Source organism: Xenopus tropicalis, chromosome 1 (assembly GCF_000004195.4).
Source record: "Xenopus tropicalis strain Nigerian chromosome 1, UCB_Xtro_10.0, whole genome shotgun sequence".
Classification (NCBI taxonomy): Eukaryota; Metazoa; Chordata; class Amphibia; order Anura; family Pipidae; genus Xenopus; species Xenopus tropicalis.
The window spans coordinates 202,062,078-202,081,535 of record NC_030677.2 but is presented as its reverse complement, the minus strand read 5'-3'; the positions used below and the strand labels follow the sequence as shown (position 1 = coordinate 202,081,535).

General features: G+C 44.5%; 1 protein-coding gene across 1 annotated transcript; it reads right to left on the bottom strand.

The window, feature by feature from the left end:
- Positions 1-3,913: 3,913 nt before the first annotated feature.
- Positions 3,914-16,780, bottom strand: fech (ferrochelatase). The gene is made up of 11 exons (XM_002934427.5): positions 16,556-16,780; positions 14,714-14,828; positions 13,671-13,790; positions 13,201-13,349; positions 11,583-11,717; positions 11,376-11,482; positions 9,173-9,271; positions 6,371-6,478; positions 5,756-5,920; positions 4,606-4,665; positions 3,914-4,180 (listed from the first exon to the last, which is right to left on the bottom strand). Exons 1-11 carry the CDS (start codon positions 16,614-16,616, stop codon positions 4,046-4,048), a joined length of 1,254 nt encoding a protein of 417 aa, XP_002934473.1. The 5' UTR covers positions 16,617-16,780; the 3' UTR covers positions 3,914-4,045.
- Between the last annotated feature and the right edge of the window lie 2,678 nt (positions 16,781-19,458).

The following is a 19,458-nucleotide window of genomic DNA, read 5'->3' as shown; positions in this document are numbered from 1 at the left end:
GGAGAACTGCATTTTTTTGTTTGCATATTTATGATATATACAGAGTACAGGCTCTTTATAGCAAGAACAAGGGGAGATATGTACAGTCACCCATCCGATAGATAATGGGGGTGCGCAGTCTGTGCATATAGTGTAGACCAAGGGTCCCTAATGGGTTTTTTACCAGTGAGCCACATTCAAATGTAGAGTTGAGGAGCAACAAACGCATGAAAAAATATGTACCTGGGGTAACAAGTAAGGGCTGTGATTGGTTATTTTATAGTCCCTATGTGGGCAGACTACAGGAGGTTCTGTTTGGCAGTACATATGGTTTTATACAACCAAAACTTGCCTCCAAGTCAGGAATTAAAATACTGGTGTAGAGGGACACTGCTGGCAATTGATAGGAGTAGCCATATACTGAGTGGCATCACCTTACAACCCGTATTCTATAAACAGCAAAAATTTAGACAAAAAAGTTACACAGAGCCATGTAAAGGGCCTAAGAGAGGAAATATAATCTGTTTGTATTGCTTCTAATCATCTGACTATCAGTCCGGGCTGTGACCAGGACCATGTAGGACAATCCAACCAAAGGTTAAACTACAATTGCCATCCCCCAACCAACAGCTAAACAATAACAGCTATAGGGCGACAGTTCCCATCTGGCCCTGCCATCCTGATCCAGCTCTGCAATACCTGCCCCCAAACTTCCCACCTACTGGCATTCACCCAGATCTACACCACCCTCTGGTACTCTTTGTGCCATAATCTACTCTGCGTGTCTGTGCCCAGGCCCACACAGCGCTTCTGGGTGAAAAAACACAAGTGGATCATCTCCTTCCCAGCCTATGTACACAGGCCAAGAATTAACCCTGTGTGCCCCTAGCCTTACAGCAACATACAGATGGAACAACCTTTATCTAAACTTGGCTCAGGTGACTTACTATGCCCAACCATGTGGCTGCATTTAAAAAAGAAATAAAAAGATTAACAAAGAAGCTGCTATAAATGTTGTACATTCTGTTTTGAGGTTCTGTACCAGCCCAAAGCCCCACAGCCCTTTAGCAGTGAAGATCTGTGTCCCCAAAGATGCCCCAGTAGCCCCCCATCGTCTTTTCTGCCGATTCCCTGCACTTGCTCTGTGTTGCTATCACTTACTTGAGCTTAGGGCCCCACTCACTATATACTGTATATATACACTATAAATGTCACAGTATAACCTGAGCTTAGGGGCCCACTCACTATATACTGTATATATACACTATAAATGTCACAGTATAACCTGAGCTTAGGGGCCCACTCACTATATACTGTATATATACAGGTATCGAACCCCTTATCCGGAAACCCGTTATCCAGAAAGCTCCGAATTACGGAAAGCCCATCTCCCATAGACTCCATTTTAATCAAATAATTCAGAATTTTAAAACTGATTTCCTTTTTCTCTGTAATAATAAAACAGAACCTTGTAATTGATCCCAACTAAGATATAATTAATCCTTATTGGATGCAAAACAATCTTATTGGGGTTAATTAATGTTTTATAGATTTTTTAGCAGACTTAAGGTATGGAGATCCAAATTACGGAAAGATCCCTTATCCGGAATACCCTTGGTCCCGAGCATTCTGGATAACAGGTCCCATACCTGTACACTATAAATGTCACAGTATAACCTGAGCTTAGGGCCCCACTCACTATATACTGTATATATATATATACACTATAAATGTCACAGTATAACCTGAGCTTAGGGGCCCACTCACTATATACTGTATATATATATACACTATAAATGTCACAGTATAACCTGAGCTTAGGGGCCCACTCACTATATACTGTATATATACACTATAAATGTCACAGTATAACCTGAGCTTAGGGGCCCACTCACTATATACTGTATATATACACTATAAATGTCACAGTATAACCTGAGCTTAGGGACCCACTCACTATATACTGTATATATACACAATATAAATGTCACAGTATAACCTGAGCTTAGGGCCCCACTCACTATATACTGTATATATACAATATAAATGTCACAGTATAACCTGAGCTTAGGGCCCCACTCACTATATACTGTATATATACAATATAAATGTCACAGTATAACCTGAGCTTAGGGGCCCGCTCACTATATACTGTATGTATACAATATAAATGTCACAGTATAACCTGAGCTTAGGGGCCCGCTCACTATATACTGTATGTATACAATATAAATGTCACAGTATAACCTGAGCTTAGGGACCCACTCACTATATACTGTATATATACACTATAAATGTCACAGTATAACCTGAGCTTAGGGGCCCACTCACTATATACTGTATATATACAATATAAATGTCACAGTATAACCTGAGCTTAGGGGCCCACTCACTATATACTGTATATATAAATAACAACACAAAAATATTCAGTGAAAATAAAACCACATTTTAATGGCTCAAAGATTTTTTCAAGACATAATACATAACAAATTCAATTGAACACTATACCACACAGTGACAGGGTACATCCTAGTGCCTCTCCTAACGCGTTTTGCACAAAGTGCTTCATCAGAGGAGGTCGCCTCCTCTGATGAAGCACTTTGTGCGAAACGCGTTAGGAGAGGCACTAGGATGTACCCTGTCACTGTGTGGTATAGTATACAATTGAATTTGTTATGTATTATGTCTTGAAAAAATCTTTGAGCCATTAAAATGTGGTTTTATTTTCACTGAATATTTTTGTGTTGTTATTTGTATATTGGTTCAGGGCCTATCAGTGAAAAATAAAATGTGATTTCCTTTCCCAATTTATATTGTTGCAATTAATTATACTGTATATATACAATATAAATTTCACAGTATAACCTGAGCTTAGGAATCCACTCACTATATACTGTATATATACAATATAAATGTCACAGTATAACCTGAGCTTAGGGGCCCACTCACTATATACTGTATATATACAATATAAATGTCACAGTATAACCTGAGCTTAGGAATCCACTCACTATACACTGTATATATACAATATAAATGTCACAGTATAACCTGAGCTTAGGGGCCCACTCACTATATACTGTATATATACAATATAAATGTCACAGTATAACCTGAGCTTAGGAATCCACTCACTATACACTGTATATATACAATATAAATGTCACAGTATAACCTGAGCTTAGGGGCCCACTCACTATATACTGTATATATACACTATAAATGTCACAGTATAACCTGAGCTTAGGGACCCACTCACTATATACTGTATATATACAATATAAATGTCACAGTATAACCTGAGCTTAGGGACCCACTCACTATATACTGTATATATACAATATAAATGTCACAGTATAACCTGAGCTTAGGGACCCACTCACTATATACTGTATATATACAATATAAATGTCAAAATACACGGTTGATTAGTAATTAATTCAGATTCTCATTTAACAGCAGCTCAGAATCCAGTGCAATTTGAATCCGAATTTAATAATCAGCCCTGTAGCACCAGCTTTTATGACGTGAGCCTCGTTTTCTGCTTGATAATTTGCGACAACCCCTAAGCTCAGCTTCTCAGCAGCTGCCCAGAGCTCACTGAGCATGTGTGGTGTCACTGACACACAAAAGTGGCCACACAAGAGCCAAGATGGGGAGCTCCTACAGACAGCTCTGAAGGCCAGGATCATTACAGTTATGGGGCTGCTGGGACTCTGGGCTGGTACAGTACGTTTAGTATACTAAAAACAGTATTTCTAACCAGATTCATCGTTAGGCTTTTAATTTGCTGCTACATGTTTGCTCTGTTTATAGTGGCAGCTGTCTTGAAAACAGCTGGAGAAGGGACTGGAGAAATAAGGGAAAGCTAAATAAATTCTTATAGCAGCACATTTTTCGTCTCATACATCCAATGCAAGAAAACAAAAGATAAAAATAAAAAAGGCATATATTTCAGATAAAAAGGTACCATGGCAAGTGGGAAAACCCCCCACAAGTAACACTGCATAAAAATGCACAGCTGGGGGGCGCCGTATGGAATACTGTCCCCCACGCGTTCCGCTCACTGCTGCTGCTTCGTGAAGAAAGACTTGGCTTCCCCGCACACGGGGTTCACACACATCGGGCATCGCAGGGTTAACTGTTTGGAGCAGATTTCATTGGACTTCATATGGGAAAGAACTAAATCTGCTAGAGCCTGGATAACGTGAGGGGAAAAAAAATAAAAATAAGATAAAACAGCCCCAAGAAAACCAATATGCGTAAATACGGCTCCAATCGAAGAGATACTGGCCGAGATTAAACGCGCGGCGCAAATGCAAATTAGGGAACTCTGCCCCAACCAAAACCCCCGGTCTTATCTGGGGCCTATCAATAAGGCTTCATGTACAGAGAGCTATATATTTATACCCTGAGAACCTTGTGACTTTAAAACTGCTGCCTGAATTTCCAAACTTCTCCCCAACGCGTGTGTGGCGTTGGCGGCTCCGTTTCCCCTGAGCAAGACTTTCCCTCACTTAGTGCAGAATAGATTTCCACAGCGCTGCAGTGCTTAGAAGGTAAGAACCGATAATCACCGGGACGCGGTCAATAGCATTAAAGCAAGTTTAACAATACAGATACCTTGGAGAACAATGGATTTCCATTAAGGGATTCAGATCTTCTGATGTTTTCAACTCCACACTGAAACACAAGGCAGGAACAAGAAAGAAGAATAAGGAATATAAAATAAGTGACCCAGAAACATGGATTTATTATTACTGTTAACATGTATTTATATGGGAATGTGATAGGGACCTTAGATTGTAAGCTCACTGGGGCAGGGACTGATGGGAATGTGATAGGGACCTTAGATTGTAAGCTCACTGGGGCAGGGACTGATGGGAATGTGACAGGAACCTTAGATTGTAAGCTCCACTGGGGCAGGGACTGATGGGAATGTGATAGGGACCTTAGATTGTAAGCTCCACTGCGGCAGGGACTGATGGGAATGTGATAGGGACCTTAGATTGTAAGCTTACTGGGGCAGGGACTGATGGGAATGGGATAGGGACCTTAGATTGTAAGCTCCACTGGGGCAGGGACTGATGGGAATATGATAGGGGCCTTAGATTGTAAGCTCCACTGAGGCAGGGACTGATGGGAATGTGATAGGGACCTTAGATTGTAAGCTCACTGGGGCAGGGACTGATGGGAATGTGATAGGGACCTTAGATTGTAAGCTCCACTGAGGCAGGGACTGATGGGAATGTGATAGGGACCTTAGATTGTAAGCTCACTGGGGCAGGGACTGATGGGAATGTGATAGGGACCTTAGATTGTAAGCTCACTGGGGCAGGGACTGATGGGAATGTGATAGGGACCTTAGATTGTAAGCTCCACTGGGGCAGGGACTGATGGGAATGTGATAGGGACCTTAGATTGTAAGCTCACTGGGGCAGGGACTGATGGGAATGTGATAGGGACCTTAGATTGTAAGCTCCACTGAGGCAGGGACTGATGGGAATGTGATAGGGACCTTAGATTGTAAGCTCACTGGGGCAGGGACTGATGGGAATGTGATAGGGACCTTAGATTGTAAGCTCACTGGGGCAGGGACTGATGGGAATGTGATAGGGACCTTAGATTGTAAGCTCCACTGGGGCCGGACTGATGGGAATCATACATTAAAGAGCTATGGTATAAGTTGCTGCAATATAAATCAAGCATCATACTAAAATCTTAACCCCCCAATATGGCCCTGTATGAGCCCCCATGGGTGGGACGCTATTACCTCATTGGCCAGAACCTGAGCATATTCGATATCCAGCTCATATAAGGTTTCGATGTGGTCACTTGTGAAGGCAATGGGCACCAGCAGGATATTTTTCTTCCCTCTCTGACAAAGACCTTTAATGGATTCATCTGTGTGGGGCCCCAGCCAGGGCATAGGGCCAACCTGCCATGTAGGGAAAGAAAATGCTACAGCATCATGTTGGCTCATATAGTCAGTAAAGCGACCAATTGCAAGGCTTGTTACAGGGCCCTGGGGTTTAGCCTCAGCCCCAACCTGCTCCAAGGTTATAGATACAGGAAAGCGCTGGGGTATTGGCCAATAGTTCCAAAAATAGCCAGGACTTTCCATAAGTTTTCAACCCAGACTCACACCCCAAATGACTTTCAAGCTGGGCTTTCATGGGAATATAAAAAGGCAAATCTCCCCGATTCCCACCCTAGTTGGCCTCTAGCTGAGATTCCCCAAGCCTTATCCCTGGGGGGGGGGGGCAGCTCCACAGTCTGAAAACCATTGTGCTTAGCAGGAGAAGCAGAACGTTCCTGTCTCTCATGGAATGATGTTCCTGCCCTTGCAATAACCACAATGTTTCTCTGCCGGCACCGGGCTCAGTACCTTGGATTGCCAGACCAGCCGGTATGGGTTGGAATAGCCAAGTCTCTCCATAACCTTCTGTACCGTTGCCCCGACTTCCTGCGGATAGGGATCTCCCCGATTCACAACCTGCAGAGAGAATAGCAATGATAAAGACAGCGGGGGCTTCTCCCAGTAACAGAAACAGAGGCTGCTGGGAATATTGAAGGCTCCCTATAACTTCATTTATAGGGCATAGGGATTTATTCAACTTAGGGATTCCCCTGTACTAAGCACAATTAGGCAGAAACAGCCCCCTAAGTTTGCTCACAGCCTGTACAGAGAGATACCATAAAACTATGGCAGCATAGGGATTCCCCTGTACTAAGCACAATTCAGCAGGAACAGCCCCCTAAGTTTGCTTATAGCCTGTACAGAGAGATACCATAAAACTATGGCAGCATAGGGATTCCCCTGTACTAAGCACAATTCAGCAGGAACAGCCCCCTAAGTTTGCTTATAGCCTGTACAGAGAGATACCATAAAACTATGGCAGCATAGGGATTCCCCTGTACTAAGCACAATTCAGCAGGAACAGCCCCCTAGGGTCATAGCCTGTACAGAGTGTGTCCAACTCTTTCTTACCGGGGGAGGCCTTATCAGGGGCAATGAGGGCTGGCTAAAGGGGGTGCTGTTTTGCTCTGAGCCCCACTGCTACTGACGAGAGCCCTGACGAGATATAATATATATAAATAGGCTTTAGAGTTGGCTTGTGAATAACTTATGCCTAATTTCCCATACGTAGGTACTCAGCCTTGATTAGAGATTTTGAATTCTGATTTAATGGGTTTTCTCATTTCCCGTAATTCACTTTTTAAGACGGCAGAACCCAATGTTTGCTCCCATAGATTTTACATAATTATTTTACATGGTATAGATATGGATTTTTATAGACGGACGCGCTGGCATAATTAGATGTATGCAAGGCTCCGAGCTCCAGCCAATGGTATAGGTTTCACTAATTTGTTTATGAAGAGCCAATATATTCAGCGGCGGGGCAAACTGCATTAAGCAAATAGAGAAAACATTGGATCTGCCATGGAGCCTAATGCAATTGTACACAATGGTTCTGCTGGGGGGGGGGCTGCCTAGAACTATAGGAAAATAAGTGCAGAACAGGGCTCCAGAGAATCCATTTAAGTAATGTCCTTTTCTATGTATACGCTATGGCCATTTATACAAGGGGGGTTTCATTCTATAGTTCTGTGCAGAGTCAAAAGGGCATTTGACCCCTTTTCAACTTCCTTTGCAAAGAACTAAAGCCATTGTATTGTAGTCAGTGTTATCCATAATCTCCTGTGTAAACACTTGCCCTATTGCAACCTGAATGGCTACATAGTAGCACTATGGGCATTCTGTCACAGTGGCACAGATCCTGTCTGATCCCTCCCATTGTAAGCAGCAGTCCTGCCCTGCTTTATGGCTGAGATTCTAGCTATCTGTATAACAGAGCATTCTGTCACAGTGGCACAGATCCTATCTGATCCCCCCATTGTAAGCAGCAGTCCTGCCCTGCTTTATGGCTGAGATTCTAGCTATCTGTATAACAGAGCATTCTGTCACAGTGGCACAGATCCTATCTGATCCCCCCATTGTAAGCAGCAGTCCTGCCCTGCTTTATGGCTGAGATTCTAGCTATCTGTATAACAGAGCATTCGGTCACAGTGGCACAGATCCTATCTGATCCCCCCATTGTAAGCAGCAGTCCTGCCCTGCTTTATGGCTGAGATTCTAGCTATCTGTATAACAGAGCATTCTGTCACAGTGGCACAGATCCTGTCTGATCCCCCCCCATTGTAAGCAGCAGTCCTGCCCTGCTTTATGGCTGAGATTCTAGCTATCTGTATAACAGAGCATTCTGTCACAGTGGCACAGATCCTGTCTGATCCCTCCCATTGTAAGCAGCAGTCCTGCCCTGCTTTATGGCTGAGATTCTAGCTATCTGTATAACAGAGCATTCTGTCACAGTGGCACAGATCCTGTCTGATCCCCACTGTAAACAGCAGTCCTGCCCTGCTTTATGGCTGAGATTCTAGCTATCTGTATAACAGAGCATTCTGTCACAGTGGCACAGATCCTATCCCCCCCCCCCCCCCCCCCCCCCATTGTAAGCAGCAGTCCTGCCCTGCTTTATGGCTGACATTCTAGCTATCTGTATAACAGAGCATTCTGTCACAGTGGCACAGATCCTGTCTGATCCCCACTGTAAACAGCAGTCCTGCCCTGCTTTATGGCTGAGATTCTAGCTATCTGTATAACAGAGCATTCTGTCACAGTGGCACAGATCCTATCCCCCCCCCCCCCCCCCCCCCATTGTAAGCAGCAGTCCTGCCCTGCTTTATGGCTGAGATTCTAGCTATCTGTATAACAGAGCATTCTGGCACAGATCCTGTCTGATGCCCATTTTATTTATTATTTTCTTTTTCAATCCTCCCATATACAGTATGTGCCACTACTTAACAGTTACCCCTGTATGTCAATGGCTGTAAACTGCTGCTGAATTGCATATCAGACCGATGCAAACCTAAGTATCCTACATGAAAGCAGCGCCATCAGTACCCTGAGGAGGGCAGCATGGAGCAATTCAAAACAAACAAAAAAAAGCAATTCACGTATACAATTCTTCCACAAGGTGGCAGCATTTACTAAAAAAAAAATATTGTGCTATCATATTATTCTTTTAAACCAAGGCACATACATTTTATATTGTATTAGCTCATTAGTCATATGATAATGACACCAATTGCCCCCAGCAGGAGTAAATAGGGTAAGAGAGTCACTTACAGACATGGGCAGGGAGTGGGCAGAGAACAGAATGACTACATCCCCTCTCTTGTCTGCAGGAAACATGTTCAGTTCCTTCTGGATGTGATCAGCAAAACACTGCGAATAACAAACACAATAGAAATAGCAATAGCTTCCAATTCACACAATTGTATTAGGATCGGCAATTAGCTCTCATTATTCTGCCTCTAGCCTATCAGGCAAATGTCTTTATTGGTTACCCTGGGCAACTGGCACTGCATAAATAGGGCTATTTATTCGACAGATCAAATACTGAGAAAAGACTATACTGTATAGACCAGTGGATCTCAACCTAATGCCGTGACCCTTTAATACAGTTCCTCATGTTGTGGTGACCCCCAACCATAAAATTATTCCTAAGACCATCGGAAATATGTGTTTAAGGTGGTTGGCAGGGCCCCCTTAACAGCCCTGGGGGGCCTAGGACACCCAGTCCAACGCTTGATGCCATAATGTGACTGTGCTAATCCAGTAGGAGATGTCACGGCCCACCTCCCAGACTGACCTCCCTAGCAATGTCCCCTGGCCATCCCTATTCTAAGCCGTATGTGGATGCCATGATTCCCCACCCAGATACAAGGCAGCACCATGACCACCAGATTGACCCCCCTATGCTATCCCAGAGCAGCACAGTGACTATCAGGAGCAGTGGCCCCCAGCAGCACATCTGAGTGGTACGGCTCTAGCAGGTTGTACTTTGCATGATTGGATGAGAAGAATTGTGAAAAAGAAAGAATTTTATTGATTGGGGGATAAAAATGTGGGCACAACTCTTGTTGGTGCCATGCTGTGACTGCTACGCCAGCGGAGCGTGCCACGGTCAAACACGCAGGCTGACCTCAGTAGCTTGGTTCCCCGGGCCGCCCCTAACTCACCCAGCGCGTGGGATGACACTATCCATCACCCAGACTGGTTGTATTTGTTTGGCCATCGTGCTTGGCAGCACAACGACCCCTAACATGGGACACTGGGATTGTGTCCCATCTCCCACATGACATTCCCCATGTGACAGCATGTCACCAACTGCCTCCCAGGCGAGTCGGCCTCTTTAATACAGTTCCTCATGTTGTGGTGACCCCCAACCATAAAATTATTCCTAAAACTATCAGAAATATGTGTTTAACCCATGGTCTTAGGCGGCCCAAAGGGGCCACGACCCACAGGTTAAGAACCGCTGGTAGACATACACAGGCATATATTTAAAACATTTAAAAGGAAAACTAAACCTTTATATGCAATGTAACATATTGCCATGGTCCGGAACTGCCCAGAGGCTGAATAATGAACAGGTTCCATTCTGTGAGAGCTGCCATAAAGCCTATCAGTGCTGTCTGTAATGTTTATTTGGGTTATAGACAAGGGATGTGCAAAAACAGAGGCTCATAGGCTGCTGTACCAAACCCAGTGAGATTTGAGCAGCAGTGCCACCACCCTCCTTATAGGCATCTCACTGCAGTATGTCTGCATTAGGCCAGGTGTGTCCCAGTTCATGGAATAGTAAGTCCAACCTGGGCACAGACAGATGAATGGTACCAGGCCCAGACTGGCAACCTGTGGGTTCTGGCAAATGTCAGAGAGGCTGCTGTAAGGTGCCACAGACAGTCACTATTTATTGGGCTGGGGGGGGGGGGGGGGGCAGTTTGGGCCTCTGTGTACTTGAAATGTCAGGGTCTATTTTGAATCTGGATCTGGACCAGAATAGGACCCATTACTCTAAGTCAGGGATCCCCAACCTTTTATACCCTTGAGCAACACTTAAATGGAAAAAGAGTTGGGGAGCAACACAAGCATGGAAAATGTTCCTGGGGTGCCAATAACAGCTATAACTGGCTACTTAATAGCCCCTATGAGGACTGGCAGCCTATAGAAGGCTCTGTTTGGCGTTATACTTGGTTTTTATGCAACAAAAAATTGCCTCCTTACTAGAAATTCAAAAATAAGCCCCTGCTTTGAGGCCACGGAGAGCAACAGCCAAGGGGTTGGTGAGTAACATGTTGCTTATGAGCCATTGGTTGGGGATCACTGCTCTAAGTGATGCCATGCAGCTAAAGCCTGTTGCATACACAGGGACGCACCACGGGTGCCAATGCCCATAGCTCCCAGCGCTAACTATTACTCAGCAATGGCTCTCCCACAGCATGGGAAACAACTAATGCACACAGATTGGGCCTCAATGTTTCACCTGGATAAGGAGAGGGTGGGTCGGCCATCGGTCTATGACGCTCCACTTCATCTTCGGCTGCGCCCCCTTTGTGTTATAATATCGATAAATTGCGTTCAGGCTGCTACCTAGGAACAAGGACAGGGGCATTAGGGCACGGGTACAATCACTGTTATTTTCATGCCCACCCTGTTGCCCCAGGCTATTGCCCATATGGGCATGACTGACCTGTAGTGGAACAGCTGTACTGCGGGTACTGAGTAAAGGCGATCGCTCTCTCCACGCCGTCCCTCTCCATCTCTTCAATAGCAGCTTCAGTGAGCGGATTTACATAGCGGAACCCAACATAATATTTATGGGGTGCTGGAAACAGGGGCAATGAAACAGAATCAGTGATGAGAATGATAACAATTTGCCTGCATAGTGGAAGCAATGGATAGGGCCACAGGTGCTGGGAAACTATAAAGCAACTTAAACGGAACAGCGCTCTCTGGTGGCCACAATGAAACATTACCGTGGTCTCTTACTAAACAGACTTTTGCTCTGCAGGGAAAGCCACAAATGTTCGTAGAAAGCCACACAACAGAACGTACACACCGCACACACATTCAGGGCCACTGGACCTTTATTTGTCTAATGGAAATATTAACATTCAAATGTGTATTCATTTTCCTTTGGCTTTGTTTTCCCAGGATCCTTTGAAGAGATCACTGGCTCAGCTTGGAGATTTGCTTTGCCTGACCGGCAACATACATAGCCTGTACAGAGAGATACCATAAAACTATGGCAGCATAGGGATTCCCCTGTACTAAGCACAATTCAGCAGGAACAGCCCCCTAAGTTTGCTCATAGCCTGTACAGAGAGATACCATAAAACTATGGCAGCATAGGGATTCCCCTGTACTAAGCACAATGCGTGCAGCTAGCAACTGATAGAGGGTGGAAGAATTAAAACTATGAGGAAAAGGCACACTGAGAGAACCTGATGGACAATTGTCTGTTTTTAAGCCATAATTAACTATAAGCTATGGTTACCCTTCTGTACTACTACAGCGTAAGCATACACCAGCCGTACTATTAAATGTAATAAGTAAAATGCAATATTTACTGTGCCCTGATGGATATATTACAAGTTCTTAGTGGACTAGCACTTTCCACCCTGTTTTTTTCTTTATTCTTCTAATTTGCTCTCATGTCACCCCTCGTATGTCATTTTTTTTGTCTTTTAAATTACAGATATATAGTTCTCAGAGAAATAATAAAGCTGTCTGTGCCATTCAACTTCTGGAATTGAGATTTAATCTGCTAAAGTGCAAAATTCAGTTGCAAAGGTCTCATATAATCCCACAATAATCCCAATACAAGGAGCCCTCTGCTAACATGGCACTTACACTAATAATCTTCCCACGTATAGGTCATGGCACATACTGCTATATTCCTCTGCCTATTAATCCTCTCAAGCTTTCTGTGCATTGGGCGTCCCTTTCACTTACAGATAAATGTATAATATACTGGAAAATAGACTTAACAAATGTACTACAAACAGACACAAAGCCAGTCTCCTGACTGGAGTAAACTGGGGGTTATCCAACATATTAAAGCAATTAGGATTTGGTTCGCCATTCGGCCAAGATTCGACTTTTTTCAGCAGGATCTGGCACACTTCTGACCAAACCAAATCCTTAAAATGACGTGACTTTTTGTCATGTAAACAAGGAGGCTAAAAATTTTTATTTAACCCTTAACATATGCTAATAATGATTCCTATTTGTTTGGTATTCTGCCGAATCTTTTACAAAGGTTTGGCCAAATCCGTAAATAGTGGAGGGCATATACAGGACAGTACCTGTGGCTGGGGAGAGCTCGTCCAACAGCTTCACCATGCCATCTCCTTGCTGTTCTGTCCACTTTCTAATCGGGGATCCTCCGCCAATCTTACTGTACTGTTTCTGAATTTTTGGTGTGCGGCGTTTGGCAATAAAAGGTGCAAGTTTGCTGGAGGAAAAAACACAAAAAGAATTAATTGAACTGATTAACGGTTCACAATAATATTTGGGCACAACATTGCACTATTGAGCCTGCAGTACGACAAGTTTTCTGCTCACTACACTCCCTTTTGGCGCTACGGGCAAGGTACCCAATAGGGCACAGCTTAGCACTTTCCCTGCAGTAAGCACAAAATACTGCAGGGGGCACTGTATTCAGGAATAGCCAAAACTACACTGATTCAGGTGCCAGGGTGCACAGAATGCATTATTTCCATCTAAATATTCACAGAGGCTTTAAGGCTCGGGGCAGTAAGGAAACATGGCATACCTTTGTGCTGGAAGAGTCATAAGGTCTTTGTCCAGAAAGAGTCTGAGAAGAAAGTCATGGACGTCATCTACAGTCTCTGGCCCTCCCATGTTCAGCATGAGGATCCCGGTTTTGGGTTTCCTTTAGGAAAGAAAGTTTTCGTCAGATCAATCCCACAAGCCCCCCCAAAAATAAAGCTCTCGTACTATATATTTCTTTTACATTCATTTATATTTAATTTTTTTTTTTTTAATTCCTAGATAGAAATGGATATATGTACTGTGAATATGAATTTTGTTACAACAGCGCCATCTGCTGATCAGTTTCTGACCATGATGTTGTCGAGGAAATTGTCAGGAGATGGGTCTGATGTTCTTCAGGTTTGGAAAACAAATGAGAAACCTTATCTGAGGTTTTTAATGTTTATCCTAAGCAGAAGAACATCAGATCATCCCTCTTTATTTCTCCTGACAACTTCCTCCACAACAGCATGGTCAGCAACTGACCAGCAGGTGGCGATATTGTAACAAAATTCAAATTAACAGTACATGCATCCCTGAATATCTTGAAATTGAAAAAAAAATATATACAATAAATGTTAATCTCAAAAGTGCTTATAATAGCATCAAAGTTTATATTTACTTTATTTATCTATTAATCTATTTCAAAGGCTTAGTTATTCTTTAAAAGAACAGCAGCATTATTTAATATTCTCTAAAAGTGATGTAAGAATAAGGAGAGTGATGTAACAATAAGGCCATTTGGTTCCAAACTATCCCCCACTCCACAATGCCTGGGCCAAAGGCAAATGCTCTCCCTATCCAACCCAAAGTGAGATCCTGTACATTAATACCCCAACATAAAGGCCACATTGCTGCTCACAGAAAGGTTTGAAACAGAAAATGTCTGGGTTAAGAAGCTGAGAAACACATCACATTATATTTTACAGCGCCAATGTGTATCTCAGTTCAGCCCACATTCTGTATCTCAGACCTGAGCCTTAGCCCCGCGTGCCACTCCTATCCTCGCCCCTCCGTAGAGATCAGCCTGGCGCAGATAATTACCTCTTATCTGGCTGAACATGCAGGTTGGGCTCATTGCTCTTGGGGACGGAGGCGGCCGCAGCGCTCGAGCTCCACCGGTGCTTTGCCAGACACGCCGCATTTTCATTCTTTAAAACTGCAAAGAAGGATACATTGTAATATCAGAACCAGAGTAAACATGACCATTTTTTTGGTACTACTTACCCTTTAAAGAGGAAAATAACTGAAAAAACTGTGTGTAGCGGGAGCATGGGGAAACAAAGCAGGTGTACCTCTTTAACCCATACACTGCCAGCGCTTTGCTAGTACCCAGGGCGTGTCCTGTATTGCTGCAAGCTGTGCCCCCCTAATTAATTGTAATTGATCTTCTCTGTACACCTCAACCTGTGGGTACAGAACACTGTGGTAGCCCCAGGAGCTTACAATTTGTAAGGTAACCATATCAGTCCTACAGCAAATTCGTATGGCAGGGTGCAGACCCCAGGAGCTTGCAGTCTACATTTCCATTTTATACTAGAAGAAATTCCAGAAAGAGGATCAAATAGTGGCCCTTTTGGTTCTGACTCATGAAACAATGCAGCGCGTCAGCTTTTCTCCAGCCAAGGCTTCATTTCCCACAATGCCTTCAAAGTTCTGGTTTGTTTCAATAGTCAGAACCAGCAATGCAGAGAAGAGAAGAGAAAGGGCCAGACATACCAGTATCCTTTCAATTACATGTGCAAATAACTTTAAAAGCACTGAGCTAAGTCGCTTAATCAAGGTTTAAGAAAAAAAAATGTGGGTTACCTTACCCTTTAACTTTTATTTTATGCTATGTGGCCTTTTTATAAGCTTTTCAAGTGATTTTAATGTTTTACACTTTATGGATGTATAAATTGTATTCTGCCTTTTTTCAGGATACAATTCAAAATTCTGTCTGGTTGTCATGGTCACTACCCTGGCAACCGAAATAAGCATTCTCCGCTAGGCCATGTTTTTATAGTTACTGATTATTTTTGCATTGATTATTGCTCTGCTTTTCATCTTCCACTCTGACTTTCATCTTCCAAACCCCTGCCTGGTTACTAGGGCAGGTGTGACCCTGGCAACCAAATTCCACCCTGACATTTCAAGTAAAATATGACAAATGTCAAAGACAACTGTCTTTAATTATCACAAAGCACTTGCATTCTGGGTAAAAAGGGTGGGGAGCAGCAGAAGGATGGGGTCAGTGGTGCCCAATGTAAGAGCCTTTAGATGTTGTAAAACTACAAATCCCAGAAACAGGTTATGTACAAACCAAGACCAAAGAGCTTGCACTCTAACCATAAAGCATTTAGCTCTGGCCTATGCAACTGAAAAAGGGGCTTAATACTTGAAGATAGCAAAGCTGCAGCCCTCCATCTCTCTCCCCCAGTTCCTGCCTCTCTACTGCTCAACTTGTACAACACCAAGCTGTTAACTTCTAGAAGTGCATGCTGGGAGTTGTAGTTGATTCAGGGAGTTGCAATTAAAAGCTTAGGTGGGGTGCAACTGTTTTAGCTTAGACTTTAAAGGTAACAACTGATCTAAGAAACTTGTATGACACCCATGGACTCTATGCACCCATAACAACCCCAGTGGGGAATGCTGGGAGTTGTAGTTCATTCAGGGAGTTGCAATTAAAAGCTTAGGTGGGGTGCAAAGAAACTTGTATGACACCCATGGACTCTATGCACCCATAACAACCCCAGTAGGGAATGCTGGGAGCTGTAGTCCAGCTGTAGGCAGGCAGGTAGCAGAAGGGTGGCAGAGCCATATGCACCGGGTATATGAGGGAATACAATATGCACAGCACAGGGCACACACCGAGGGACACCCAGCCCCGACTGACAGTGGACTTACTGTGACCTAGCAGCCGGTGTGCGGCTCCGAAGGCAGCCATGTTGGTGGGAGGTCTGAGCATTCCCTTAGTCTCCTCCAGCCGGACTGACTGACTCCCCTTCCCTCACGGCTGCTTACACAAGCCCAGCTAGGGTTCCGCCCCCTCCGCCTACATGAGATAAAACGGGGAGGGAACTAGGCGATGCCCCGCCTCCTTGACAACTTCCCTCTAGCGGGACTGAAGGAGCTCCGCCTTTCAACCTTCCCTCAGCGCAGGGCAATAATATGCCTGAGGGGGCGGGTTCTTATGTAAGTGCCCACCTCCGGCCACACCTTCTGTTTCCCCACAGGTGGATATAGTTCCGGGGGTGGAGCCTTCCCCCAGCGCTGGGTAATCATGTGCCTGAGGGGGCGGGATCTTGTGTAAGTGCCCACCTTCGGCCACACCTTCTGTTTCCCCACGGGCGGGTATAGTTCCGGGGGTGGAGCCTTCACTGACAGTAGCTCCGCCTACCGAGCTGCAGCGTGTTAGCGCTCTATATAGGAGACCGTGTGTTTAGTCCTGCTTTATACTAAATACATATATCCCTAAACAACTTCCAAATATGCGTTCATTGAATTCTCGTTGTTTGCAAATGTAATTACTGTCAAAAGCATTACATTTAACCTCTTTCTTGCCCTGGCTCTGTGCTGTTATTGTATGAAAGTTGCGTAAGTTTTTGCATAAGTTACGTAAACTGCATAAGTTTAGGGGCCCAATAACCAATCAGTAAGTGGTTCATAAAAATAGTAAAAATAATGTGCTGATAAGTCACTTTTAATTGGGGGTCAGTGGAGTTTATATGTAAGTTATGCATGTCTCATTGAAAGTAAAGTAAGTTTTTGCTCAAGTTACGTAAATTGCGTAAGTGCAGGGGCCCAGTGGTGTTGCTGTGGGGGTCAATAACCAGTTGCATACAGAATAAGGGAGCAGTTTCAGTCCTTTCCATTAGAATTGTGATTGTTTTCTAATCCTTTAAGTGTCCATAGAACTCAATCAGGGCCGCCATAAGGGGGGCACAGGGGGGCCAGTTGTCCCGGGCGATTGTCGCTTTAAAGGGGGCCCGGCAGGGATACAATTTTTTAGCTCAGGCCCCCTTTTAAAAATTACAGGCCCTGTCATTGGTGGTCAGCGGGTAATTCCATTGGTTGCACCCCGTGCGTATGCGTGACGTCAGCGGGGAACCACGGGCGATATCAAGAGGACGCAGACGGAGGGGGAGGCGGAGGAAGCAGGCGGTTGTTGGGGGGGGGGGTAGCTGGTGGATGCTTGGGGGAGCATCAGGAAGACGCTGGGGGGGGAGCCACAGGAAGCAGGAGGATGCGGGGGGGGAGCCGCAGGAAACAGGAGGATGCAGGGGGGGAGCTGGAGGATGCTGGGGGGAGCTGAAGGATGCTGAGGAGGACACTGGGGGAGGCAGGAAGTAGTGGGGAGCGGGCCATAGAATGAGAACACCAGGTGAGAACCAGCAATGTTTTAGGGGGCCCTGGGCAGGCTAGCAATATTTTAGGGGGTCATTGCCCTGGCACCAATACAAAACGTAACCCCTGGCTACCAATGTTTTAGGGGGGCCCTGGCTGCCAAAGCCTGTGTGTCCTTTGTACTGATGGGAGGGGTCACTTTGTTATGAGGGGCCCCGTGATTTCTGATGGCGGCCATGAACCCAATTATACAGAGGGACCAACAGGCTTTAGTGACAAATGCTCGTATTAGCAACCGATATAAACCTATTGTAGGTATACAAACAGCTGTATATGCGGTAAGGAGTGGATGTTAAGTTAAAAAGGGGTATGTATTATGTTGTACAGCAATTTATAATACAAACCTTTCATTATTTGCCTTACTCTTCTTCTGACTCTTTCCAGCTTTCATATGGGGGTCACTGACCCCAGCAAAAAAAAAAAACAACTATTGCTCTATGAGGCTACAAATTTATTTTTTACGGTTACTCTTTATTACTTATACTTCTTTTAAGTTCTTCTCCTATTCATCTTCCAGTCTCTTATTCAAACCACTGCCTGGTTGATAAGGTAAATTGGGCCGTAGTAACTAGATAGTAGCTAAAAATGCAAAACTTGAAAGCTAAATCATTCAAAAACTACAAAAATGACCAACTGCAAACTGTCTCAAAACTGTGGTTCAGAAGAGCCTGGGTTCAATTTCTGGGCTCACTCCTGTAAAAACCTTGAGCAAAGGCAACTGGGAAACTCAGCTAATGGCCCAGGCAATAGTGTATGCAGCTGCCATACTGGCTTCCTCTATGGCAGTGCTGTCCAACTTCTGTGGTACCGAGGGCCGGAATTTTTCCGGCCTCCGTGGTGGAGGGCCGATAATGGAAGCTAGTTTTGACCACCCACTTTAAACCACACCAATGTTTTCGCATGACCATAGCCATATTAATGGTGGTAGTACAGCAAAAACCTGCCATACTCTGCCTTCCCTACCCTGCCTGTGTGTGCCATACTCTGCCTTCCCTACCCTGCCTGTGTGTGCCATACTCTGCCTTCCATACCCTGCCTGTGTATGCCATACTCTGCTTTCCCTACCCTGCCTGTGTGTGTCATACTCTGCCTTCCCTACCCTGCCTGTGTGTGCCATACTCTGCCTTCCCTACCCTGCCTGTGTATGCCATACTCTGCCTTCCCTACCCTGCCTGTGTGTGCCATACTCTGCCTACAGTGACGCAATGCTGGCACTGCTCCTACAGTCTGCACAATAACTATATATTAAAAAATGTTTTAATTGCAGTACCACCTCAGTATATGTTCTTTTTATAGTGTGCAGGGTTTATTTTTGGGTTTCTCCTACAGTCTGAGGTGTGAACAGGTGAACAATGGGGGATGATTACAGCCTGAGCCTGAGGTGTGAACACTGCAGGGGTAGA

Excerpts from the sequence above, each read along its gene's own strand:
- fech (XM_002934427.5), bottom strand. The coding sequence starts at position 16,616 with ATGCTCAGACCTCCCACCAACATGGCTGCCTTCGGAGCCGCACACCGG. Across the intron at positions 13,791-14,713 it reads CATGTTCAGCCAGATAAGAG|GAAACCCAAAACCGGGATCC; the intron begins GTAATTATCTGC and ends TCTTTCCTAAAG. Across the intron at positions 11,718-13,200 it reads CGAGCTCTCCCCAGCCACAG|CACCCCATAAATATTATGTT; the intron begins GTACTGTCCTGT and ends CCCTGTTTCCAG.